Source organism: Perca fluviatilis, chromosome 8, assembly GCF_010015445.1.
Source record: "Perca fluviatilis chromosome 8, GENO_Pfluv_1.0, whole genome shotgun sequence".
Classification (NCBI taxonomy): Eukaryota; Metazoa; Chordata; class Actinopteri; order Perciformes; family Percidae; genus Perca; species Perca fluviatilis.
In genome coordinates this window covers 36,638,544-36,665,952 of record NC_053119.1, presented here as the reverse complement: position 1 = coordinate 36,665,952, position 27,409 = coordinate 36,638,544, and the positions used below count along the sequence as shown (strand labels likewise).

At 40.6% G+C, this 27,409-nt stretch overlaps 1 protein-coding gene across 1 annotated transcript in view; it reads right to left on the bottom strand.

The window, feature by feature from the left end:
- Positions 1-3,146: 3,146 nt before the first annotated feature.
- LOC120564181 (cyclic nucleotide-gated cation channel beta-1-like) overlaps positions 3,147-27,409 on the bottom strand; it is a 36,909-nt gene continuing 12,646 nt past the window's right edge. Inside the window, exons 12-36 of the mRNA XM_039808965.1 lie at positions 25,932-26,271; positions 25,114-25,266; positions 24,846-24,941; positions 21,593-21,642; positions 21,004-21,251; positions 20,425-20,455; positions 18,236-18,443; positions 17,973-17,987; positions 16,960-16,995; positions 16,443-16,547; positions 15,576-15,730; positions 12,465-12,683; positions 11,743-11,951; positions 10,336-10,386; positions 10,128-10,214; positions 8,993-9,057; positions 8,698-8,820; positions 8,184-8,325; positions 7,856-8,015; positions 7,658-7,755; positions 6,496-6,579; positions 6,242-6,360; positions 5,855-6,001; positions 4,327-4,525; positions 3,147-4,216 (exon numbers count right to left, since the gene is read on the bottom strand). Of these exons, the coding sequence (XP_039664899.1) occupies positions 3,920-4,216; positions 4,327-4,525; positions 5,855-6,001; positions 6,242-6,360; positions 6,496-6,579; positions 7,658-7,755; positions 7,856-8,015; positions 8,184-8,325; positions 8,698-8,820; positions 8,993-9,057; positions 10,128-10,214; positions 10,336-10,386; positions 11,743-11,951; positions 12,465-12,683; positions 15,576-15,730; positions 16,443-16,547; positions 16,960-16,995; positions 17,973-17,987; positions 18,236-18,443; positions 20,425-20,455; positions 21,004-21,251; positions 21,593-21,642; positions 24,846-24,941; positions 25,114-25,266; positions 25,932-26,271 (3,437 nt within the window). The 3' untranslated portion in view covers positions 3,147-3,919. The remainder of the gene's footprint in view (positions 4,217-4,326; positions 4,526-5,854; positions 6,002-6,241; positions 6,361-6,495; positions 6,580-7,657; positions 7,756-7,855; positions 8,016-8,183; positions 8,326-8,697; positions 8,821-8,992; positions 9,058-10,127; positions 10,215-10,335; positions 10,387-11,742; positions 11,952-12,464; positions 12,684-15,575; positions 15,731-16,442; positions 16,548-16,959; positions 16,996-17,972; positions 17,988-18,235; positions 18,444-20,424; positions 20,456-21,003; positions 21,252-21,592; positions 21,643-24,845; positions 24,942-25,113; positions 25,267-25,931; positions 26,272-27,409) is intronic.

The window sequence follows — 27,409 nt, the reverse complement described above, 5'->3', positions numbered from 1 at the left end:
ACACCACTACACAAAATATGCTGAAACAGATCATTTATTCACAAAAGACATCAGTGATACATCAGTGACAAAATCAAGTTTAAGGACATTATTACACTCACACACATTTAAGTCCAATATGCACTTTTCTCCACTCTTACCACACACACACACACACACACACACACACACACACACACACACACACACACAGACACATATACACACACACACACACACACACACACACACACACACACACACACACACACACACACACACACACTCTCTCTCTTCTACAGAGGGGAGGGGGTCTGTGAGTCCAGTGGGTCTGATACACACTAGTGAGTCAGCAGGCTAACAAAAGGTCTGTGCGTGCGGAAGAATACATAACACACACACACACACACACACACACACACACACACACACACACACACACACACACACACACACACACACACACACACACACACACAGGAAAAACAACATTGATAATCTTTTCTACAGATTGTCTGGCAGTATGGTTAGCTGGTTTATAGGCCCGTTTTCTGAGGCTGTATCGATAATCAAACCATCTATGCAAAAAGAATAAATCTTACATTATTACTGAGTCCTAAACACATTTACAGCACAAATTAAACATTTAGCATGATTAGAATGTATGCACATGTCATGACACTGGGAGGCAGTACAGTCATTTTACATTAACAGGAAAGTGTGATTCATCTAAATTTCAAAAAAACTAATATATTTACATTATACAAAAGAAACAAAAGAAATTATGAACATAAAAACATGAACTGTAGTTGTGAAATATGTCAAGCAATGGTATTACGTGTATTGATGGCTAAATTTTTAAGTTAGTCATTATCTAACTTTGCTTAGAGATTTAGCATGTAGAATACAGTGTTGAGGTAATAAGAGGCTAGGTGATGTTTGAGCTCGCAAATGATGGTCAAAGACTGAAAATCTATATAGAACAATATGGGATGACTTTACATTGACCTGTCAACATTATTTGTAACATATTGATGATCATGTTGTTACAACCATAAATACAGCTGCTTTACTTGGTCTGTGCTGTTGTTCAAACCAACTTGTTAAAACATCAGCAGCGCAAGCTACTAACACCAACACAACACAAAGGTAAATGACAAAACATATAAGGCAAATTGTTCTTTTAAAGTGCTCATATTATGCTTATTTTCAGGTACATAATTGTATTTAGAGGTTTTATCAGAATAGGTTTGCATGGTTTAATTTTCAAAAAACACCATATTTTTGTTGTACTGCATATTTCTGCAGCTCCTCTTTTCACCCTGTGTGTTGAGCTCTCCGTTTTAGCTACAGAGTGAGACATCTCACTTCTGTTCCATCTTCGTTGGGAGTCGCACATGCGCAGTACCTAGGTCAGCACTACTAGCCAGTCAGAAGCAGAGTATGAGGGCGTGCTACGCTAGCAGCTAGCCGAGCATTATAACGTGTGTTACAAAGTGACCCACGTTTGTCAAGGAAGTACAGGCTGGACTACAATAGAGCTGTTTGGAGCTGTTTGTGAACAGTGTTTTCTGTTGGAGATGGTAAGTCACTTTGGGGTGGACTTTGGGCTTTTTCACTTTGTAAACCTATAACATGCACAAAAAAAGATATATAACACAATAAAGGAAAGGGAAAAAGCCAAAAAGCATAATATGAGCACTTTAAGTTTACAAAAAAATCTGTAAACAGTTAGCAGACAACAACAGCAAAAACAGTTTTTGTATGTTTTAGAAAGACAAGAAGTTCAGTTCTGTAGAAACCACTGATCAAAGATCACTGTTATGGCTTACCTACGCCATCCCACACAGAATGCACTCATTGCCATAGCTACATTGAATTCAGTAGTGTAAACTCAGCGTAGATAAAAATGTGCTTGAATTCTGAAAAGGTAACCAGGCAAGGAATGGCTTGCTCCTATATTACTGAGATTAATAAAGATGAACACAGTGTGTGGAGGTTGAAAGAAGACTGCAAAGCATTATGTGAACAAAATGAAGAGAGGATCTGGGGCCGTTTTACAGAAACTTCTTAACTTGCAGATCCTGTCTAAAACTGTTTGATAACCGTGGTAGGGTTAGGACCTGATTTAGGAAAGTCATTACAGATGAACAGTTTATAAATCAATGTTCTTATCCTAACTTAAGATAGGAAGTTTATTAAACAAGTATCCTTACTTCCAAAAATCTTAAATAAACTCTCTTAACTTTAGGATAACGTTGAGCTTTACATTACATTACATGTCATTTAGCTGACGCTTTTATCCAAAGACGCGGACACACGCCTCTGGAGCAACTATGGGTTAAGTGTCTTGCTCACGGACACATTGCTTGATCTATCGCAGCGGGAATTGAACCCAGAACTTCCGCACTTCCGTGACACAAGCCTTCCGTGATTGCGCACCGCCCCCCACGCAGTTGCTAGTAGCCAAGGAGGACACGGAGGATAAAAAAAAAATGATGGACTCTTCAGAAGAGGCAATCATCTTCGCTTGAGTTTCTGAGCTGTCATAACTTTCATGTTTTCACCAGGTAGTGTTCGCTAACTGGTTTTATCCACATGGCTGCTCTTTCATTGCTTTTACACAACCAACAAAATGTCAGCAGGCGAAACTTATTCACTGAGAGGCTTATGGCAGGCCCTAACAATGTGTTGCAGTTTAGGCTTCCCTGGGCCATGATCCTGCAGCCGAGCAACTGCGACCAGCTTTGGAAAAGGCCAACCCGGCGACATGGGGCTCTCCTGATTGTAGCACAACTGACAAATGTCCATTGTTGTTTTCGCTGTTTCAATGTACTGTATGTTTCAATGTAAAAAACAACAAAGTTACAAAGTTGTTAAAGCTATAGTGCGTAGTTTCTGTCACCCCCATGAGGAATTCTAAGTAATGACAACAAAACTGTCGGCACGTCCACATGATACAAGCCTTCCTTGATGGCTCACAACCCCAACCCCTCCTCGATGCAGTTGCTAGTAGCCAAGGAGGCCACAGAGGATTAAAAAAACATGATGGACTCTTTCGCTTGAGTTTCTGCGCGCAAAAATCGCCGGACGCCACAGTCTTCTGAACATAGTCATACTGAGAAATACAGAGAGAGTTGTGTGGAGCTGATAATCTTAATTAGCTTTGTAGCAACTCATTTGTCAATGGCCTTGAATGTAACGGACGTTCATTAATATCAAAAAGTTACGCACTAAAGCTTCAAGCTCAGCGAGATGAGAAAAGTAGCTTTGGTTGCTCGGAAACAGACACAAGAGTTGATAACTGATGTTGGATTGTGTATATAGGACTTCCTAGTCTCGCATTGTCAGAGGAGGGTGGTGACGGACATCCAGCCAAAATTAAAGACATCCTGTGGAATTTCTGGCGGCACCTGAACAATCCCGGAAATGGAACATCTTGGATATAGACTAAGGATATCCTAACCTGAGATCAGATAGGATGAAGTAAGATAAGAAAGGACTCCTAAAGTTAGTTAGGATATGCTTCTGTTATACCAAATTGGGAAAAATCCCATCTTGGACTCTTCTTATCTCAAGAGTTACAATAGGAAGTTTCTGAAATACGACCCCTGAAGGTTGGAGTGACACAAGTTCTGATGTAAAACAGAGCTCATCCTAACAGCTAATGTTATGTCATTGATATTTGACACAAAAGTGGGCTACAAGGCTGTAACGTGCAAAATGGATGAGTCATACAGTAGGTCAGAGTGGAATACAGTCCTACCTTGATATTTTTGCAATGAAGCTATCCCAACTCCCACTAGCAGATTAGGCTGACGTTAAGACATGACAGTTTTGTACATGTTCATTTAAAACCCCTTCTCTCTGTAATTCCACCATTCTGTTCCAGTTCTCACTTTTTTATGATCTGGATCTTCCCTTGTCCTTTAAAGAATTATCACAACTTCTTTTCCTCCCTCTTTCCACCCTCGTTCCCTTCAACCTCACTAACACCCTCCTCTCTTTGGTCCGTGGCGAGCATTCCTCCTGCGTCACTGTCTCCTGCGTCACTGTGGCCCTGTGATACAGACTGAGGCATCACAAAGTTGTTATTGTTGTTGTTGTTGTTGTTATGGCAACGGGAAGCAGAGCGAAACGTTGCAGGGCTGCCAGACGTGGGCGACGGTGTGTCCACGTCTCTGTCAGGTCCGCTCGAGGTGGGAGATGGAGGAGGCAGGGAGGAGGAGATGGAGGGCTGGAAGAGAAGAGATTAGCCTACTATATATAGTAGTTCACCCTCCTCTCTTGTCACTATCACATGTGCATATGTTTATTCTTTGGTTTGTTGTTTAGGTGTGTGTTTACCTGTAATGAGACACTGGATTTGCTGGTCTTCTCTTTGACTTTAGCCAGAGCTCCTTTAAGTCCAGAGGCTCTCTCAGTCATCTCCAGGGCCGCTCTCAGCAGTTTGGGGGTTTCCGGCCTAACGCGGGCTGCCGGGAACTTAGGGGGATCCTTAGCCTCTTCTTTGGGCTCAGGTTTCTTTCCCTTTGTAAGCATCTTCCTGTGATTGGGACAGTATATGACTTTGCTAATAATTACATATATTCAGACAAAGCAACAAGGCTTTTGTATGTAAGTCCATTTTCGATCTGGTGGCCCCACTACATCTGTACTGTTGGATATACATGCATCTGTCCAGGACCAACACATTCTCACTCCCAACTCGTAAAATAATGACGCTTGGTCAGGACCCCTTGGTGTCATTTTTCAACATGCAGGGTAAACCCCTTAGTTATGGATAGGAAAAGATCATGGGTGGGGTTAAAAGATTGTATGTTTAAGTGACACACGGGACACTGACCCCAGTCTCATCTGTAAAAAATGTCCTGTATTGTTTGACCCATCCACCACCCCAACCTGTCTCCTTTCAGTTTCAGTCTTTAAAGTCAGGGTTGGTGATGTTGAAAAGCTAGCAAGATTTGAAAGTAGCATCTCCTCGGGGCTCCGTCTAACCCCTCCCCCCTGCCATCAGGGCTCCGACCCGTACACAGACATGCACGGGCACCGCTGCATAGCTGCTTCAGAGCAGAGCGAAGAAAGGGCCGTAATTTTACTTTATTTCTCATTCACCGGCAAGCAAACACCTAATATTATCATACCGAATGTTTGAAACAAGTCCTGTTACCAATGCGGAGACAACGTGCAATGAGGTCAGACCCGTACACAGGAGGGGTAGATTACGCTCAGCGGGGCAAGGAGGTATTTCATTGGTTCTTTTCAAGCGAACTGCGAGGTAGTGATTGGTGGGTGTTTTTACATGATTACAGCAGCTAAAGATGATGAATCTTCTACGCTCTTTTTTTCAGAGCCCATAAGTTATTGTAGACCATTTTATTCTTTTTATCCTTCTAAGTATATATACTGTATACATAAATATATATATATATATATATATATATATGTATATATATATTAACAGAATCATTTCCCAATTTGGGATTATCTATCTATCTATCTATCAAACTATCTATCTATCTATCTATCTATCTATCTATCTATCTATCTATCTATTTATCTATCTATCTATCTATCTATCTATCTATCTATCTATCTATCTATCTATCTATCTATGTAAACACTGTATAAAAAAAGTGTACATTGGAAATACCAACCCTGCCTTTTATACTACTCCCTACCATTGTCGCTCTTCATACTACACCATCTTACAGCATCGCGGTTAAGCAATTGCTGTGTCCGGTGCGTCCCGTATAGACGCTAAAGGGACCTTATGCGTCTGTATCTGACGCTTAGAGCCACTGACAAAGCGTCAGTATGTGACGAGTTGCGAGTGAGAACGGCTGCTAATGTGTAAGTGCAATAGATGTTTAACCTGGCCTTTCTGCGGAGCAGTTTCTTGGACTCGGGATAGTGGACCAGGATCTCATTCAGGTCTTTCTTGTCCAGGATGAAGAGATTGGCAAATCCATGGGCGATTACATTTGCTGTGCGCCTGTTACCCCCGCCTACTGCAAGCAAACTGCCAATCAGAGAAATGATGGTTAAAAAACGGCATTTTACATCACGTTTGATATTTTAGTTTCTGGAAAGCAGCTGTTGTTGTTTGGATTTCATGCAAAAGATTTAGAACCAAACCTTGAAGTGTGAATATCACACTTTTCCTGTTCTAAGATATATTTGTCAGAGATGGCAGCTTAGATAGGTAAGAAATCCTGTTCTATTGAACAACATATATTGGCACCTGTAAAAATCACTTTACCTGATTTCTCCGAAGACTGACCCTGCTCTGAGAGTGACAAAAATTGTCTTCCCATCCGGTCCTCCAACCACCCGCACCTCCCCTGCCTTAATGATGTACATCTCCCGACCCACCTCGCCCTGCGCAAGAAAAGAGAGAGACGCAGAGGCAAACGATAGGAAGGAGAGAGCCATACAAATGGCAAAGAAATTGAAAAAGAGTTGCCACATACAGTTGTCTTCTACAAACAGAACACAGGCAAGTTTGCCTTTTACCTTTTTGCAGACATAATCACCGGGCAGGTAGACTACAGAGCGTAGGCTTTTCAGCATGTCAAAGATCATCTGTCTGTCACAACCCTGTCAAGAGGGAGGACAAAAAAAAAGAGAAAACAGTGGTCTCTTGCTGAGCTCTATATGGCGAGTGCACTTACTTTACAACACAACTGGGTGAAAAGGCTGTTTGCATTCAGATGGGATACTCACTGATCAATGTCTGACTTCCTGCACTGTAGGTTTCTCTATTAAAGGGATAGTTCGGATTTTTTGAAGTGGGGTTGTATGAGGTAGCCTACTTATCCATAGTCAGTGTATTACCTACTGTAGATGACGGTCGGCACACCCCCAGCAGGAGTACCGGCGCAGAAGCTAAGCAATATACTGCTGTGGACAGGGGCAGCAGAAAAGCGTACTTTACACACCTAAAAAAAGGCCCACCTAACAAAATTCAGTTTTCCGTTTAAATGTACGCCAAATTTAGAATATTTTCACAGTTTAACCTTGCGGTGAGACAGCCCATTCCAATGGGGAACTGAAGTCATTATCTATGCTCTCTTTAGATACACCAGACTCCTTGGATAAAAACAGTAATTTTACCACTCAGGAACACAAAAGCTGCTGGTCTACCGCTGCCTTGATCGGAAAGTTTGTTTGTGTTATTGTGTGACTTTGGTGAATCCAAACTTACCCTTTTAAAACACCAAAGTCACACAACAAACAAACTAACCGATCAAGGCAACGGTAGACCAGCAACTCCTGTGTTCTGCAAGGTATTAAAAACAGGTTTTTGTCAAAGGAGTCTGGTGGCTTTGAAGAGAGCAAAAATAGAGGCCTTAGTTCCCCAATCGGAAAGGGCCGTCTGACAGCAAGGTTAAACAGTAAAAATATTCTAAATATAGCGCATTCTTAAACTCACATTGATTTTTTTTTAGGTGGCTAAAATATGTTTAACTGCTCCCGTCCACAGCAGTACATTGCTTAGCTTCCGTGTATGTCCTCCTGTCTGCTTCTCCACACTGGGGGTGTGCTGACCACCATCTACTGTAGGTAATACACTGACTATGGATAAAGTGCCTCATACACTCCACTCCAAAAAATCTGAACTATCCCTTTAGGTATACTGTGCTATTTTCTTTCATGTGTTTTTAGGAATTCCTACCTGAAAAAGTGGGACTTTGCTGACAATGGAGTAGTTGACGTCTATAGCAATGTCCAGACGCATTTTATCTGGCAACTGAGTTAGCAGCTCTTGCTCATCTGAAATGCAGACGAGAGGTAAAATAGGACCGTGAGATCAGATGAATACATATGATACATACAATACATATGAAGGAGCACAGAATAATGCTCTCCTTACCCAGCATGCCCTGTGATTGCCAGGTGTAGTTGTACCAGGTTTTGACACGATTCTGCACGTCTTTAGGGATGCGATAGGAGGACATGTATTTGATAGTGTTGTCCACACATGTACGGTAGTAGGTCTGACCTGCTGTGGCTGCACCAACCACATCACGCATCTGAGAGACAAAACATGTTTGCCAATTTAACACGATCTTTGCACAAAGAGATTCATGACATATAAAGATTCATGAAGTGCATAATATGAACTATAGATTACAAACTGGAGCTTTAATGTTGAATATATGTGGAAGGCACAAATGTCTCCATTATATTTATATATCTACCTGTCCAATCATGATAGAGAAGGCAAAGACTCCAACAAAGTAGTTGATGAGTTGGAAGATCATTTCGGGCAGGCTGGTGGGATCTGGCAGACCTCCAATGGTGATCAGGGTTTTCACCGCAAAGTAGAAACAGCGAATGTAACTGAGTAGAGACAAAGACAGGAGGCATTAGAAAAAGGCAGAACAAGAACATGGCTTCAATTGATCATGATAGGTTTTAAAATGAATGAGATGTCAAATATACGTCAAAAGATGCTACTAGAACAGACCAGGGGAGAATTACTGTAGACAGTTTGTGTGAATATCACAAAGCAGAGTGAGCTTTTTATTTATTTATGTGAGTTGATATCTTCTTCATTGGTGCTCACTTTGCTCCTTTTGGGTCTGGAATTTCTGTTTTATCTCAACAGCTGTGCACTAGTCAATCACCTTTAAACACCTCGTCCTAATCTTCAAGACAAAAAAAAAAAAAGAAGTTGTGTGTGGTTTGCGTGTATGTGTTTATCCCACCAACCTGTTGCCCTGTCCATTGTACACCCACTTGGTGGATCCTATTCCTATCATGTCAGAGCCCCAGTAGTATAGACAGGCATTACAGTGGAGACAGTAAAGAAGATAGGTGGTGGTGCGGATCACCCTGAGAGACACAGAGTGTGAGGGAACAACACATTTAAAACCAGTTATTTGTCCATCTGTGTTTATCGTAAGGAAGCGAGACAAAATGAGAAAAAGTGATGCGAGATAGAACAGAGAGGATTCAGTACAGGACATTTGGCAGTACAGTAAGATACCAACAGGCTGCAGCTGACCTGTAGATGTAGGCTTTGGTCAAGATGGCCTCTAGACGCTCGTTGAACTCAAAGAAGGAGTTGATCTGAGGAGGCATTGATAGAAAACAGTAAATTATTTAACCCTTGTGCCTCACTTTAAAAAGTTGCTTCCTTCGAGGTCAAAAATGTCCACGCAAAAAAACTGCCATAAAATGATATATTAATATTATTTTAACCAGCATCGGTCCTGATTAAACTACCAAATATTAAATTGTTTTCACAATTTTAACCCTTTAAATGCCAATTTCTTTGAATAATACCACCGTTGATTTTCTTAGGGGGACACACACACCAACATTTGGTGCATTTTCATATTTTACATAATACAGTGGGTCTGGGCAAGGTTCATTCACAGCCCATTTCCAAAGGGGCGTCACCAATGGACGCCACTCAAATGCCTCTGGGCGCAATTGGATAGTCCTTCAACCAATCAGAGCAACGGAAAAACATCTCAACCAGCGATTTACACGATCGTCATCGTGTAAAGCCCGTCTCAACGGCTGTAATTGGTGCCTTGATTTGGAAAAATTGGAAATGGGCTTGAATGGGCTCTTGGCCAGACTGACTTGCAGAGCAAATCTCAAATTTGCCGGAAGTTCGTCAGGGTTTTCCCAGGCTTTCAATTTGGTGGAAAATAGTAAAAACTATTATGAAGCCAGGGCTCTAGACTGAAAGCCTGATGTAATAGAACGTATGGGATTATGCTGCAATGGGTGTGGGTTTTATTACAGTTTATTACAGACTTATTATTGGAGCTGAGTTTGAAATTCCAAAATTTGAAAAATAATAATTAGAAGCCAAAAAAGTCCCTAGAGAAGGGTTAAAGAGTTTGGTTTGAAAATTGTCTATCAAACATTTGAAAAAGTGATATCTGAATCATTTACATCAGATTGCCTAAAACGCATTCGTAGAGCCTTGGAAATAAACTCCTTTGTATTGGTGTCACACTTACTGATACTATATTTGATACTGTCCATGGAACGTTGTTGTGTGTCGTTTAGTACATTTTTATGGAAGGATTTTTAATGAGTTGGTTGCCAGAATGCGGATACTGTAACAGGTTTTAATGGGCTGTCAAAGGAAAATTGGTAGACTATACAGTAATGAACCTCACCTTCAGCAGCCTGGGTAAGCGAAGCAGAGGGTTGATGCCAGTTTTAAAATAGAAGAGCTCCAGGGGAACAATGCTGGCTACATCAAACTGAAAAACAGGAAGGTACCACCTCACCGACAGAAGTGCTTCAATGATTGATTCAACGGTTACATAATAAGTGAAGAAAAGCAGAACACACTAAAAAATCGACTCAGCTCTAGTTACTTACTTTGAAGCGTTTGGTTTTCATGTAATTCTTTCTCATATCTTTTTTGTCACACTGTAATAGAAAACAAAACAACCGCAGATATGAATAATGGTCCTGGTAGGTTGATTATTATGGTCTTAAACTGTCATTGCTTTTACTTCAAAGAGTGAGTTACATAATCTTAATAATATAAAGTATACTAATGTGATAAATCTCACTTCAGCTGTTGATAACTACAGTAATTATTCCTTTTTTTTTTGTTTACTGTGAAACAGTGTTTTCTGTGATTTTAGCAGCCTGTGTGCCCTGATTCCCACTATGAGATAATAATGATAATAATAATAACATATATTTATATAGAGCCTTTCACAAAACCCAAAGGACACTTTAAAGAATTAGTGGGGGAGCAAGAAAAATGATCACTAGTAATTGGATGAAGCCTAGCCCCCCTACAATAGCTCAGTGGATAAAAAAAATCAAACAGGTCTGTACAATGGAAAATATGACTGCTATTTTACAGTTTAAAGTTCCTTTGTTCGTGAGAAGATGGATCCCTGTCATTCTAGGCCTTGATTTTTAATACTAATTTAAACATACTGTGATATGCAATGGTCTATTTGCCCTGCTTCTATGTAGTCAATATATGTGTTGAATGAAGTTCAACCACAAGTTGCTTTAGGCCCTGACACACCAACCCGATAATCGGCCGTCGGACAGTCTGGCGAGGTCAGTGACTCGAGTCTGTTCGGTGTGTTCCGTGCCGTTGTCCGTCGATGGAGCCGTCAGCCTTCATTTTGGCCGACCTGACTTGCTGGCGGGCAGTCAGACTCACCGTTAACCCGGAAATAACAAGCGGGATGAGTGACGAACGCCTCTCAAAATCTGACGAAAATCTTTTAAACTGACCTTCGTCGATCTGAAATGAAGACATATTCAACAAATGTGTGGCCTATTTCTCGCTTAAAATGTTTTCAGAAACACAATTCAGTGAACTATTTTTGTAAAATACGAGATCGTATTTCGAACAAGCAGCCATTACTATCGGCTGGAGAAGCCAGACCCAACGTGACGCGGTGTCATTTCCGGTTTTCATTTTTTGTATTACGCCGTCTTGTGTGTACGTTCTGTGCGTGCGCGTCACGTACACACAAGATGGCGTCGCTTTAGTATGTTCCAAGGCACTTTTTGGACCTCGGCTGATCAGTCTGACTGCCTTTTCTGCCGACAGTCAGCCGTCGGGTTGGTGTGTCAGGGGCTTTAAACCTCTCCTTGAGAGAGTGTTTGTGTGTGTGTATGGGTTTGTGTTGGTATTGTATTGCTAAAATTGCCTGCAATGTTTAATATGGGCAATAAAGTAAAAAAAATAAATAAATAATAATTAGTGGGGAAGCGCTTAGTTACATTAATGGCTGCCAGCGTCCCACTCACCACTACGTCCCCTCCGCGAATAAACTGCAGACGCGGCTGGAAGATGGTGATGTCCAGGATGTAAATGAGGTCACACAGGTAGTCAGTGAGCAGCCAGTAGTAAATATTGTCTGGAGTCTGGTAAGGGAAGGCCCAGCGCACCGGGATGAACCATGTATTCCAGTTCCACGCCAGAGTAACCAAAAACAACCACAGCACGTACATTAGGTCTGAGGAGAGAGACAAAGATGAGAGCATGAAGGGAGTGTGGGAGAGATGGAGAAATTGAGGGAAATTAGACAATAGGAGAATTGAAAAAAAGAAAAAGAAAGAATGGTGATAGAAAATGGACTGGCACACAAAGTTCTGATGAATGTGGAAAAAAAAAAGGGAGGAGGAAAGGGGTAAATGACAGATGACGAGGAGACAGGTGCTCTATTGAGACAGGACAGTACAGTAGATTCACCTTTACCCAAACCTCACAATGCTTAAGCATTGCATTCTGGTCGCAAAAAATATAAATATTTCTTGAGTGTTTCTGCTTAATACATTTGATCTATGTTCTACATCTATGTGTTTTTTTTATTATTAGTTTGATCAGAACTGTGGGGCAGAAAAATGAAGAGCCACAAGATAAGTCCCTGGGTGTTTTGTCATTCATTTCTGAGTTAAGTAAAGGAGATTCTACTGTACAGTACGGCGCTGCGGGTTGCAGCGGGTGGCGTATTCGGCTGGGCTCTCACTGGTGAAAGGGTCGATGCTGGCAGGGAAGCGGTAGTGCATACAAGCTTGTATCCACCGAGGAGTTTTCACCTTGCTGCGGCGGCTAGACTGCTCCTCCTCTGCCCCACTCTCTGCTCCCCCTCCGCCTCCTCCTGATGGACCTGCTCGGGCCTCCTTCTCTCCTTCGTCCACCGGCTGAGCTCCAGGAGCAGGCTGAGCAGCTAAACCCTGGGGAGGAGCTGACGGGAGGGGGGGTGGGGGGGAGAGGAAGGGGCAAAAAGTCTTTGAGAGAGATTTCAGATAGGATGGAAATAATAAGGGGGTTACACTTTACTTGAAGGGATCTACATAAGAGTGACATGACACTGTCCTGAACGTCATAAACATTATAAACAAGTCATAAATGTTTATGACATAACGCTTCTTTTAGTAAGTGTCGTTCGGTTTTTGTCATGAGAAGTTAGGGTTAGGGTTCATGTGTCGTGACTGTGTCATGTGTTCATGACAGTGTTATTTCACTCTTATGTAGATACATACCTGTGCAGGGTTCATACGCATTTTAACCAATACTTTTCCATTACTTTTTCATGACTTTTCCATGACTTTTTGGCAAATTTCCATGACTATGCGTTCCTGAAAATGTCAGTCGACATTATACAATAAGAATACAAATCTGTGTTAAAGTTTACCCTCAGAGGTTTAACTATAAAATTAATGACAATTCATGTGGTTCATAGTGGGATTCATAATATCGCTCCCCGAATAGAATGTTGAGGTTAAGACGACGTGAAAATACATTTATTAATGACGTATTATTATGCTGTGTTAAAAAAAATTCCATGACCTTTTCCAAAACCTTTTCAGGCCTGAAATTTGCATTTTTCAAATTCCATAACTTTTCCAGTTTTTTTCAAAACGTATGAACTCTGAGTGTTACCGAATAAGGTTTACCATATAGGAACAAAACATACAACTCGCAACATACAACCCCCTCAGCGTCCACATTACTCCACCTCCAACCTGAAGAAGCAAAGTAAGTATTTTTATTTTTTATTAGTCTGCTGTAGATTTACTGGTCACCTTGCTATTTTATAGTTGACGTGCAACTTTACATTCTCCTACGTGCTGATTTACTAGCCCCAGAGCCGTTGAAAGACTGACTAGCCCCGTTTGACATGCTAGCTGACGTTAGCTAAAATTAGCTCGTGGTAGTAGACTACAAATACAACAATCTATCTGCTTGTTTAGGTACACATTCAGCCAGTTGGAACAGAAGAACACAACAGAATAGGCCTGTTTAGTAAGCAGGATTTGATGGCCGCATTCCTACACTTATAAAATGCAATTCAATATGGAAGTAATCCAAGTATTCAGAATACGTTACTCAGATTGAGTAACGTAACGGAATACGTTACAAATTACATTTTTGGGCATGTATTCTGTAACGGAATACGTTTTAAAAGTATGCTTCCCAACACCGGATGTAGGCTTCTGTTTGCCTGTGCGGTCATCTTCTGAAGGGTTTCTTTTTTATACGCCACAAATGAATTAATGTGCAGAAATATCTGTTATCTCCTGGCTCACAATACAAAAAACACAATTTAGAACATGTTTTCTTCCAGAGAAGTTACAGGAACAAAAAAGAACGGCTCAGGATCATCACCTATAAATGGACACTTTGTACACTACAGCTAATTACTTGACTTGGGAACAACTAATGGGGAAAAAGAGAAGTAGTACAAACATAATCTCCAGATTATGTATTCAAACCATTCAAACCATTCATTCAACCAGCAAGACAAATGTTTGGTTAACAAAGACTTTACTGGTCTTAGGCTGCTTCAATAAATAGGAGGTTGTAAAATTCTGTGTGCACACTTCCCTTTTTCAATGGTACATTGCTGATTTTGTTCTGCATCAATGCTCGATTTAAATCTGCACCTCTTCTTTACTAAATGTGTACTAGTGTACTATACAGAATATGTAGCTGGAAACAGGCTTGACAAAATATTCTTCATTTAAGATTATCCTGAGTGTATTTTTAAAAAAGACATTTATAATCCATCATTTGCTCTGACATTAAGAAAGGTTATTACTTAAGTTTGTTAGTGTTTTAAAAAGAAAAAGAGACATTTTGTTACTTAAACTGTTATCTTTAAATCCAAATTGCTGCATATTAATAGAGATGTTGCCTTTTTAGCCTGAAGTGCCTTGACAATTATTAGTTTGTTGTTCCTTGCACAATGCAGGCAACATTGCTTTGTTAGATGCTAATATTTGTATGGATGCATAAAGTAGAGAATCTGGTGTTCGCTAATTTATATCATTAGCCTTAATTACAAAAAAGAGGAATTCTGTAGCTTAGAAATACTGTAGAAGATGTTCAGCTGATTGGATGATCAGCGTGATGCCTTATTGTTGCATTTTACTTATTTGCAAATCAATGTTTGAACAGAGATTTCAGAAAAATGGCCTCTGTTATTGTTTGTTTCTGGTTTTGTATTTGCTTGGTATTACAGGCATCTATTATAACACTTTATTTGAATGAATGAATAATATCCTAAATAATGATGATAACCATAATGATAAAAATGATGATCATCACCATTATCAACATTCTCACAGAATAATACTACTCAATGTCTTTTCTTTCTGACTTTTCTAGTGTCATGTCTTTGAACCCTTTTTTAAATTTGAAGACATTCCTAATATGTTTTAATTCCTCTGGTAATGCGTTCCATAACTTCACGCCAACTTTACAAGTAATGTCTAACAGACCTACCTTTAAGGCATATGACAACCTGTTGAAATATGCATAATAGACTGTACTAATTATTTTCATGTATCTCTTTTGCAGAACCACACACCCTCCTTTTCTATTGTTAATAAACAACCAAAAGGAACATGTACGGAGTGCATTCTAACCGTTGCCCCCTGGTGGCAACAATTTGTTATGACACACTCAAGTTATACAGTCTTTCCATTTCACCAAAACACAAAGTTTTGTGCTGTATGTCCCTTGTAGCACTAAAGACCAGCTCAGTGTGTGTGTATATATGTGTGTGTGTGTGTGTGTGTGTGTGTGTGTATGTGTGTGTGGAAGAAAGAAAAGGACAAAGACTCTAACTCACAGGGGACGATGCTGTCTTCATCTGAGCTGTCAAGGTCAACGAGTTTCTCCTTCGCCTTCTCCGTTCTTTCTTTGAACATCCTGACCAGCTCCTGGAGACGCTCGTTGACCACTGTACTGGTCTGACTGGCTGAAGATGCTGGACGTTCTTTCAGTCTTGGAAAACATCAGATTAGATGATGCAGATATTCATTATTGTTAATGGCCATATATTACTACATGTCAGCACTTAACCCTCCTGTTTTCCTCGGGTCAAATTCGACGCGTTTTCAAAGTTTCTATATCTATATTTTTTTCAACCGAATTGCCCCGAATTAACATGGATGGTTCCATACATCGTTCTTCACAAGTGAAATTAAGGATCAGTCTCTACTTTCATTGAATTGTGGGTGTATTCAGTTTTATAGCATTATCCTGACTAAATGTTTGACATATCTGTGATTATCCATTACCTTCATTCCTCTGATTTTAACCATCAATCCAAATCATTCATCATTTCTGCTTTTTTCTTACACAAAAATTTGGTATAATTTCATGAGGTTTATTGACTATTAATTCTGAAAAAAAATAAGTGTAAACCTAGTGTAAATTAGTTGGTTCTAGTGGTGAAGATACTGTTGGTAATGGGAAAAACAATAGTGCCAATAACGTTGAAATAAGCAAAACGTGAAAAAAAAGCATCAAAAATGTAAAAAAAAAAACACAAGGATTAAATGAAAACTCAAAATTACAGTAAGTACTCACACTTTCTTTATCTTTTTATTAATTATTTTTGTGTGTGTGTGTGTGTGTGCGTGCACGTGTGTGTGTTTGTGTGTGTGTGTGTGTGTGTGTGTGCGTGCACGTGTGCCTGTGTGTGTGTGCTCACTTGTCATCTGAGCTGTGCAGGCTGGACTGGCTGGGCCAGGCTCTGACAGGGATGCTTCCTTCATCATCATCATCATCTTCTTCACTTTGAGAGCGAAAGGTCCTACTGTTTAAGTAGACGGCAACATCATTGGTTCAACGTTGGGACTGCCTGGTTAGATTATTGTTTCTTTTTCTCAAACTAAACTCCACTGTGATGTGGCTTTACTGTACATCATGTTAAGCAGCATTTGTAAATCAAAAGACAGAATCAAATCATTTACATATACACTGCTTTTTGAGTTTTTCCTTTCATGATCACTCTGTATTTATGATTGTGAGGAATGCAACTTAATGATCACTGAAAATAATGGTTTACTGAGGAACAATCAAAGACTGGTCAATTCAAATGGGAAAATGCCATGGATTGATGAATGGTGATGGATAAAATATTGACCGGGCAGCACGATGTGTTAATAAAGAGATAGATTGGATGCTAGATGAGTCGACACAGTATTTAACAAGGGTTGATATCTTACATGTTTGTCCAGATAGTCCTCCGATTCCTTCCACTACTGTCATGGATGGTCAGAGCAGGGTTTGAAGCGAGTGGTGTGTGTGTTCAAGAGAGAGGAGTGAGGAAAGAGAGAGAGAGAGAGAGAGAGAGAGAGAGAGAGAGAGAGAGAGAAAGAGAGAGGGTTTGTGTGTGGTGTGTGTGTATGCGCCAGGAAAAGCATTATATTAATATAAGAAACAGTGAGGACATACACCTACAGTACTATGCAGGTAGGTGACACAGTGATGAGCAAGTGGAAGATTGTGATGCATACGTTTATTGACTTTTGCTTCGATATGACATAATTCACACAGGAGTCAAAAGCGCAAGAATCTGTGAAAGCCATGCAAAAGCAAACAGAACATCACAACAACACAAAACAAGACACACAAAGCACTTTGTTTCCACAATGATTCACATGACAAACTGTGTTCTGCATAAACACTATGTGGCTCTTCCTGTCGTTTATGTGCAGAAAAGATTTCTTAACCTTGGGACCAAATTGAAAGAAATTTCAGATTTTCCTAAGCAACAGGTAACATGGTTTCTGCAGAACACGGACATACAGCAGACAGACATTAGCAGACATTAGAGGGCAGTAGATCCATGTCAAACAGCACTAAACAGAGGGGAACGTGAAGAGTTTTAATCCAAAATGATACATTTCATGATTCATTAAAACCATCAATGGCGATAAAATATAATCACTGAAACTATTTGGATTTTATGAGCAAGTATTTGTTAATCTAAAATCTTCTAAATTTTTATGTTTTTTTTTTTTTTTTTGCCAGCTAACACTATTTAATTTGATCAGATTTTTTGATAAAAACACTCCACTTGCCAACAGAGAACATAACCCAAAACATATCCTAGGGATGTTACTTTGGGTTTTTTGTATGAATAAAAGCTATGCATATGTGTTGTTTCATATGGAGAAAAAGAATAATGAAATTACAAATTGCACTACAACTCAAACAATCCATGCAGTTTTCTTACTCTTTATCTCCTTTACTGTAGATAAGAAGCATGAGGGGAGAGAAAAAAAAAGATTCCAAATATTGTAATCCACACCCTGATAAACTGGAGTGTTCCATATATACACTCAGCCTCTTAACATCTTTTACAGTAAGCCATAAATGATCCACAACTGGCGTTTACATGCGTATTACACATCATAAATCTCTTGGTAAAACATTAGATGTGATTTGTTGTTGTCCTAATAGCAGACAACATAAACTACTAACGGTAGTATTTCTCACCTTTGACGAGCCACGGACGGGGTCACAGGGACAGTGAGAGTGGTAAGTTTGGGGTCCTGGGTGGTGAGAATTTGGGGGATATTGCTCTGTTCCTCCGCTCTTCCTCCTCTTCCTCCTCCTCCTCTTGCTCCTCCTGTCCCTCCCTTCTCATGATCTGAGTCGACATCTTCTACATTGACAGCCGGACGAAGGCTGAGGCCAGAGCTCTCTGGAGATGTTGAAAGACAAAAAAATTATTTTTTGTTAATAAATAAAAAGCATCACAAATAAAGTGAATGTGTATTTGGGACAAATAGGACTGCCATACAACATTGCCAGGGGCAAAGCAGGTCACAATTACAAGCAGAGGCAGTGTGCCCTGATTGCTGGCAGGTCTAGTTTACTCATCTGGCAAGCCTGGCTAATCAAAAATCAAATCTTCATTTGTTACAGACTTTATCACAGCTACTGTATATGGAAATGGACGGCACCTATAGTATACATTCAGAACTTTTCTTCTCCTGAGTTCCTGAATCATGTTTTTCCGAGGCAAAATTATAGAATAGTTTGAGGATGTTGCATGTTTATCTCTTTTTTTTAAGCCCTCTTTCTTTGAAGCAAACTAATCAATTGTGTTGCTTTATTCCCAACCTGCCTGAGCTTATCTGAGAAGTGACCTGGGCCTGGCTGATTTAAATTATTAATTTTTTTAAATGACAGAACGAGTCAACACATAAACATACAAAACTCCACCACCACAACAGTTTTGTTCCTGACAGAGTGCTCATTATCCTGAACACACTGTCAGTGCATTTGCCATGACATCTGAACTCAGTTGATCATTTACTGCTTGCAATTTTTTGTCCATGATTGTTTTTAAATAAAGTTTTGATCAGCTGTTTCTTTCAATTTTACATCTATAGTTTATCCTGATGTCACATATTACGAGGCAACTGTTTACTCATTACGACTGAGTTCAGGTACTGCAAGGAATCTCATGTGATTGAACACAGTTAACTTTCCACTGCTGCAGATTCACCTGGGGGCCTTATTGTGGAAATGTCTGAGTCATCTTCAATGAAAAATGCCGGGTTGGAGAGACCTGACAGCTGGTGGGACAGTGAGTTGAGCTGTTTTGATAGGGGGCTGACAATTGGCGGCAGGCGTGGGTAGGATGGCACGTTGGGCAGTTCGAGGGCGCTACCATTGGGGGAGGATGGAGACGGGGAGCGGGACCGGAGCTGAGGGTGGTGAGGGGGAGGGAGAGGGGAATGTCGGACGAGCCGGTTCAGTTCAACATCTTGCTGATTCTTGTCTTGCTTTTGTTTTTGCTGTTGTTGCTGTTGTTGTTGTTGTTGTTGTTGTTGTTGTTGTTGTTTCTTAGGCATCTTGAGGCATAAGGCTGTTGAGGCGGTTCCGGACGTTGAGGAAGTACTGCTGCGTTTGGCTGGGAAACTGGTAGAGCTTCTGGGGGATGCTTGAAAAGCTCTGGGAGAGACCAGACAGACTGGGACCGTCTGAACCCTCGGAGCTTTTGGGCAGAAGCTCAGTCAGAGTCTGAGCGATATTTCGGGGGACCCGCGTGAGTCGGATCTGAGAGAACTCTTGGCGCAATTCGGGGGGCAGGGAGGGCAAGTACTTGGTAACGTCAGAGAGCTGGGTGGGTAGCGTAGGCATGGAGCGGGGGATTTTGGGAGCGGAGATGCCGTTCTCTTTGAAGAACGCGTTGATGTTGCCGAGGCACTCGGAGGTGTGAGGAATGCGCATCAGGCAGCTTTTAAATGCATCACAGCTGGTTGGAGCTATAGAGGAGACAGGTGGATAGGCAGATATACAGTCAGGCAGGATATAAGCATGTTGGGAGATGGGTTCAGTAGACAGTCAAACAGCAACGTAGTCAGTCTGAATGACAATGTCAAACTTCTTCTAGACTAGAACATAGATAATGATCATGGCCTACAGTCATGCAGGCGACATGTTCACTGACAGTAATGAAATCAAACATAGTCGGAGTTGTCTGGTTGTAGACAAGCATGTAAGACAACAGTCAGTTAAGCAGCTTGTGAGTTCAACACAACACAACTGGCCAGTCAGGCATACAGGAATGAAACTGCTAATTAGCTAGAGCAGTACTATAACAGCTCCAACCACAGTCACATATCGAACAAGAAAACGAACATACAGTAACAAAATAGAATAATGGTACATACCACCGCGGCCGTCCCCAGTAGCTTCCTCCTCCTAAGAAAAACACAAAGCATATGAATGAATGGAAGGGGAGTGGTGAGCATCAGTTCAGATCAGACTTGACATATGTGGATTGGTTAAAAAAAAAAAATTCACATGTCTGTCTATGATAGGTCCCCACAAACAAACATTAACATTTTAATGAGCCTGAGGCTAAATAATTAAAATAATGTATTTGTCCTTTAGGTCCTTTGGACTAAACATATGAGGATAGTGATAAGATAAGATAATGTGTAGGTAAAACAAAAATGTTGACGGGCAAAAGGAAAGAAGGAAGAAAGCGGAAAAGAAATTCTTTAGCAGAAAGCATGTCTGATTTCCGACAAGAATTTATCTATAATGCAAAAATATTCAGATTTTGAGTTTTTCTACATTTAAGGTTGTTTTTAAAGTAAAACATGAAAGGACAGGACAGGGAAGGAAAGGAACCAAAGAAATAAGCAGGTAGGGAGAAAAAAAATGACATTGTCATTTGTTTTACAGTCACATGGGTCATGAGGTGAAACATTCATAACTGTGCATGTTCATCCCGTGGACATTACTTTTTCACCAGCTTTGACAGTGTTGGTGCTTTGACCGCCTTCCTCTGCTTTCTGCGGCTGCTGGGTAACAGGCTCAGCTTCTGATTTGGCTTTCTGGGTCTTGGTCTCTGGCTCTGGCTCTGGCTCTGGTTCTGGTTCTGGTTCTGGTTCTGGTTCTGGCTCTGGCTCTGACTCAGAGATCTTAACTGGTTCAGGACTTGGAGGTGGAGAGGGGGAGGTCCGCTGTGGCTCTGCTTCCTCCTTTGGTTCTAGATTATTTTTTTATGACAGATTTGATGATATTGAAATATTAAAATAAAAAACAAATGTATCAAATGTACATCTACCTGATGTTGATGATGCAGTGATTATACAAATATATTATGATGTATGAGATGTAGGGGTTAACTAAATTTAAAAATATTATAGAAAGCTTGTACTTGTTCTAATAGCACGCTATCTACTTTAATTTTCTGACTCTTTCCATCCACAATCATATCTACAACTTTTTTTTCGAGGATCTAATACTATCAATTCAAAAGAAATAATTTTTTTTTTGCAACAACAGCGTGTGCAGTGGTGGGTGTTGGGATTCTGTCTTAATCTCTACCTGGTTCCTTAATGGTGTGTTCCTCAGTCTCCTCAGCAAGGCTTTCTTTTCTGCAGGACAGGATAGGTGACAAAATAGTTGGACAATTCATGTATCAGGCTGGCTGTCAGTGTGAGGTTCCCCACATTGAGCCCACTCTTCAGTATGGTCAATGTAACTTGGTCCATTAAATGACAGTTGGTTGTATTAAAAGACCACTGCAATTAGGATAAAAATGCTAGTATTTCTAGGGAAACCTACACAAATACAGAATTGACAATGCACACGTCCAGCTATTTTGGAAGTCAACATTTAACAACACAGACAGCCATTTTCCAAAGTGATAAGACTTGACTAATTAGAGTCTATTTGCGTAGGCTCATCCACTCTTGTTTGCACCCGTTGGAAATGTTTGACTGTATTTGGACAGTTTACAATGTAAAGCAATTTACATGTATTAATCACTTTCCCAATGTGTGAACGGATTTTAACATAACTTAAAAACTGAGACCTCCCCCAACTTTCCTGCAAAGGACTCGGGACAGTTTTGCCGGGAAAATCCAAAGGATGTGACGTTTATGCGCGCTCCCAAGTGCCTTGCCTCTCTTCAGCTCCCCTACCGCGCCAACAGTGTACAACCTTAGCTAAGGCTAGCTTAAAAATGGAGTCTGCTAACGTCAAGAAACGACAGGCAGACACCACAACACGTCCACATAAGCACAAAAAAAAAATGTAGTCTAATACAGCTTAAATAACACAGCTTCCATAGATAGGGCCCTTTAAATTATTATTGAATCATGTCATGGCATGTATATCTAAATAACAAATATTAAAATGTGTAGCATATCTTATTTCTGCTTAAATTAGAGCTATTGGAGTCCACCGAGCTCAGCTGATCGCAGCCGGCCACTCTAGACAATGCTTGTGATCTCACCAGTGTTTCAGAAGCGGCTCTCTGCTCCGCTAAAAATACGCACCTAGCAGGGGCGATTCTAGGATCAGACCTTTAGGGGGGCTCATCCCCTAATGAGTATGTGACACGGATACAGTTCCTCGCAAAAGTGTTGCTTAATCAGTAATTTCATTATCTGAAAATGTCTGAGCTAGCTACTGAACAACAACGTCAGCTGCCGTTTTTTGACACTATGTTTAGTTACAATGATGTAACTTTACCTGACACTTTATAAGTCACAGCAATAACGACCAATTTCAGACAATGTTCTAACATTCAGCAATTTTAGTTGCTTACGTTTCAATTTGGGTTCTAATCTGCGCTATGGAATTGCCAACTTCTTCTCTGGGGACTACCAACGTTAAACTTCACAACCTCACTCCTGCTCTCCCTCTGACAGATCAGATAGAGACTCAGCCAAAGGCGGGAGTCTGGCCCAACCACCTCCGATTGGCCAACACTATATTTCTGTTAATGGTAATTGTTTGTCCTCTGTCACTAACAGACATTTTTTTTCTAAAATCGCCCATGGCCTTCAAATTCCCTCTGCACGCAATAGGATAGCGCTACAACCAGGCAGAGCAATGAAGAAGGTAGCAAAGCTAGTTGATAGATTAAACTTTTGCCGTATCCGGTCAGCAAAACCCCTAACATCTTCCTTTTTTAGTGCCGTTCTTTGTTCTTTTCTCAAAGAACAGCTTAACTCCAAGTCTTCCAGAAGACCGCTGTTCCCATCAGCCATAAGCCCGCCCACCGACTCTATACACGATGTGATTGGCCTGACCAGAGTTTGGTTTTTCCAGCTAGCAAGCCAACGGAGAGTGCCTAGACCACCCTGGCTGCAAATTAAATTTGCTGCCGCTAGGGTGTGTCTAGATTTCTAGGCTAGCTTCTCTGTGTTTTTCTAATCACACGTAGAGCTGTCTGTCACACAGTGCTTCCGCCTCCTGTCTGAACCCAATGCTACATACATACCGCTCAATACCAGGCACACAGGTGCAATCGCTCAGAGACAGACTTTCGTGTTGGCCTTCCCCCAGTCCAGCAAAAAATTATGATACTGAAAGCTGAGCTTAAAGACCTGTGGTGGCTGCCCATAACAGAAATAACATGATCAGTATATATATTTTATATATTTTTTTTATTTTTTAGGATTGTTTTACCTCTATAAATATGCAGCACACATAGGCTAGGCTACTGTATGTTATTTCTATGGTTTCAACACATTTAGATATCATGTGATGTGTTGAATTAATGTCCCAATGTAGGCACACAGAAGTGTTAACAGTGACACATTATTTTATAGTCTGCATAGAATAATGTTTTTTTTTTATTACATTTTGTTCTCTTCTCACCTATTCTTTACTGAATAACGTTAATTGCTACAAACTGAAGACATTGAAACACAAAACACAAGTTACATCCATATGCTGACACACTTTGATACTGGAACATGTATAAAGCATTAACTTCAACGGTAGGCTACTCAATTTTAGTTAGTTGTCAGTGTTTTCGCTCTGTTGCATAAAACGACTGACTTGGTAACCACCTGTGGCAGGCCCTATATAGCTAACGCTAATTGTCTGTTTACATCAGGATAGTAACGTTAACGTCAATACAGTTAGGTTTAAATAATAGGTCAAACTTATTAATTTCATAACATATTTATATTAGTCCATTAACCTTACCTAACCACGATGATGTCAAGATACTCACTTTCTCTCACGTGCGTTAATCGTTAATAATCGCGACAGAAAATGTCCGCGAGCTTCGAGACGCGACAAAGTGACACGAACTCGGCTGTGCGGTCGTGTAAACGAGATCAGGGGATTTTTTTTTAGAAATTTAAGAAAAACAAACTGGGAAAATGTTCCATTACATCTCCGTCCATCATCTCCAGACGTGAAACAGCAGCTGCAGGTGCACACTGTTACCGGGGGAACCGTTGAGAGGGGAGGGGGGAGGGGGGAGGGCGGAGGTAACAGTAGAAAGTCGGCTCGGCTGTTGCCAAAGGAAGCTGTGGTTGCTATGGAACGGTAGGGTGATGCTGAGGCAGCGCGCTGCAAAGATCACATAACGAGAACCCACGGGATTTGGGACCTGACAGCCAAATGACCCTGCTGGATCAGCATGAGACCGTATAATGTCTATGCTAGGAAGACCCAGTTGCAACATTAAAATGCTGCTTATATGTTAAGTAAAATAATAATAATACTAAAATGCTGTATTGTTGTCATGCTGTAGCCTAATACTAGGTTTAGGGTCCTACAAAGGATTTCGAGGAAGTTAAGGATGGAGAAGCCTCCATATTTGCATTCTTACCCTGTGACTTCACTGTGATCAATTTCGCTCTTCTCTTCTTCTTCTTCTTCTTCTTCTTCTTCTTCTTCTTCTTCTTCTTCTTGTGGCATTGGCAGCCTGGTAACAGTGAACATTCTGTGTCACATCACTTCACAATGATGATCCAATTAAACAGAAAATACAAAAAATGCAAAAATACACACTTCTCTCTCTCTCTCTCTCTCTCTCTCTCTCTCTCTCTCTCTCTCTCTATCTCTGTCTCTTTCTCTAATTGAGCACAAGTTCTTACTCAGTGTCAGGCTCCTCTTCCTCCAGCAGTTCTTGACTCCCCAGTGAGAGTCTGATGGACTGTCCCTCACAGGCCTGTCTAATGGTCATCTCAGCTGTCTGTCTGGCCACCTCTTCAGCCATACGTGCCATCTCCGTACGCTCCTGCAGCAGACTAAAGAGAGAAAGGACACACTGATGGGAATGTGCTGTGGTAAATTCAATTTGGGATGTGACAAAAGTCTTCTTCCTTATTGCAGTGACTTTAGATCCCACAGCAAAAAACCCTGGCCCAACACCAAACCAGGCTTAATTTAGCCTCATCATCACTATATTTTGTCCAATGTGTAGGCCTACCGTATATTTACTGCTTGAACCAAACTACACAGACAGGAAGACTATAAAGGAATAAAGCAAGGCAATTGATTAAAAAGAGGCATGGATAAGAAGTTGCAGCTTGTGTTATCGCTGATGTTTTGAGGAAGACTTGACCCCTGGTCTTCTCGTTCTTTAAGTTAAGCACGCTGAATATCATTGATGACGCTATGTGACAGAGCTCTTACATATATAGATATTACAAAATTACATTTGTCTGTGTTTGTGGCATTTGTTAATGAAAACATCCAGACTGTTGGCTTAACTGAAAACCTGGTATATTGCCTAGTCAGGGTCCAGTATTGTGACTATTATTTAGGACTTAGCAAATACTTAACGTAACTAACTTCCAATTATTTTAATTTTGATATGATTGGGGGAAATTACATCCAGTGGAATTGACCTAAAAATGGTTAAGGACTGCAGCTCTGACCACCTCCGTTCTCTTGTTCCCCAGCCTCTTACCGTTCCTCCATGGTAGCCAAAGCTACACCTTCAGCCTCCTTCTTGATGTTTTCAATGAATGGCGTCCAGCGGCCTGTCTGGGTCTCAGCATCTTCTTGAGATTTTGTCCCACTCTCATGTGACGGCTCTGGCTTTGAGTTGGCGTCATTACACTTCTGAGACTGCTCTGAATTGGGATGTGTCTGCTGCATCGCTTTCTGCTGTTGGTTTGCTGTCGGTGCCGGTGGAGTCAGCGATGGGGACGGTGCTCCAGCTTTGGAGTGATATTTAAGGTTCTGCTGGCCCTCGTTGTCTGAGTCCACGTCTTCTAGTACCATGTCAGGTTTGAGTTTGGATGAAGCTACGACAGGGTGACAAGCGTTGATTTGTGTGTAAGACAAGTGGTTGACATTAGACAAGCTGGTGATGAGGTTTGAATATACGATTTAAAACTATAAAAGCTGGATATGATCTTATGACGGAATTAATGAATCTAAGGAAAATACTATAGAGCAGGGGTCTTCAATGTTTTTCTAGCCAAGGACCCTTTAACTGAGAGAGAGACGGATCAGTTGTATATAATTAGGTTGCATAATGAGCTAGGCCTACAATAACGTGTGGGCAGCCTAAAGCCTTTATACATACCTTTTTAGTGCATAGAATACTAAGCTATTAAAATATTTGTTGGCATGATTTTATGAATCATGTTTTAATGATAAACATACATGCGGCACAGGGAATCCTCAGGATTAACTGTATCTGTGCATACCTTAGTGACTATCCTTAGGCCAGTAAGCCTATCATAATTTTTTTTCACAAATAGGCTGATTTATATTTGCTAATAATATGTTGGATTCATGTTAAGACATTTAAAAAAAATGTTAACCTTTAAAAAAAAAACTGTTGAAGATCTCTGTAGAGGGTTGCAGGCAGGACTGCAGTGGGGGTGGGGGTGGGGGGTAATTTCATGTTGGAGGTTTCTGAGAGGTGTAAAACATCCACTACAGCTTTCCATATTTAATTCATCTATCTTCATGTGTAGAGGATGCATGGAGGTAATGAGAGTGTTATTGATAAGACCACCACTTAAATCATTTCACACTGGATCTTTATTACTCCTGCAGTATCCTTACATTACATTATGTAATTACATGAACGCGTTCTACCACCTTGTCTGCATGATAGTCAACATATTTTCAATGTGAGCAAGTAAGGTTCTTTTAAATCAAGTCAAAACCTACTGAAACATCAGCACACCAGTTCCCACAGGCCACATTTCACAGTTCAAAGCCATAGAAGTGGATCAAAATAGGCCTCTTTTACATTTGTGTTGTGCAACCTCCATTAAACCTTTCCTCTAAATATCAAGTATAAATGCAGATACAGTTTATACTTTGTCCACAAATAACACAATCATAAATGAACATAGCTGCCATTTAATTATTATTTCCAGATTTCTGTGAATTAGGAAAGGGAAGATTGGACATCTTATGCTGAAA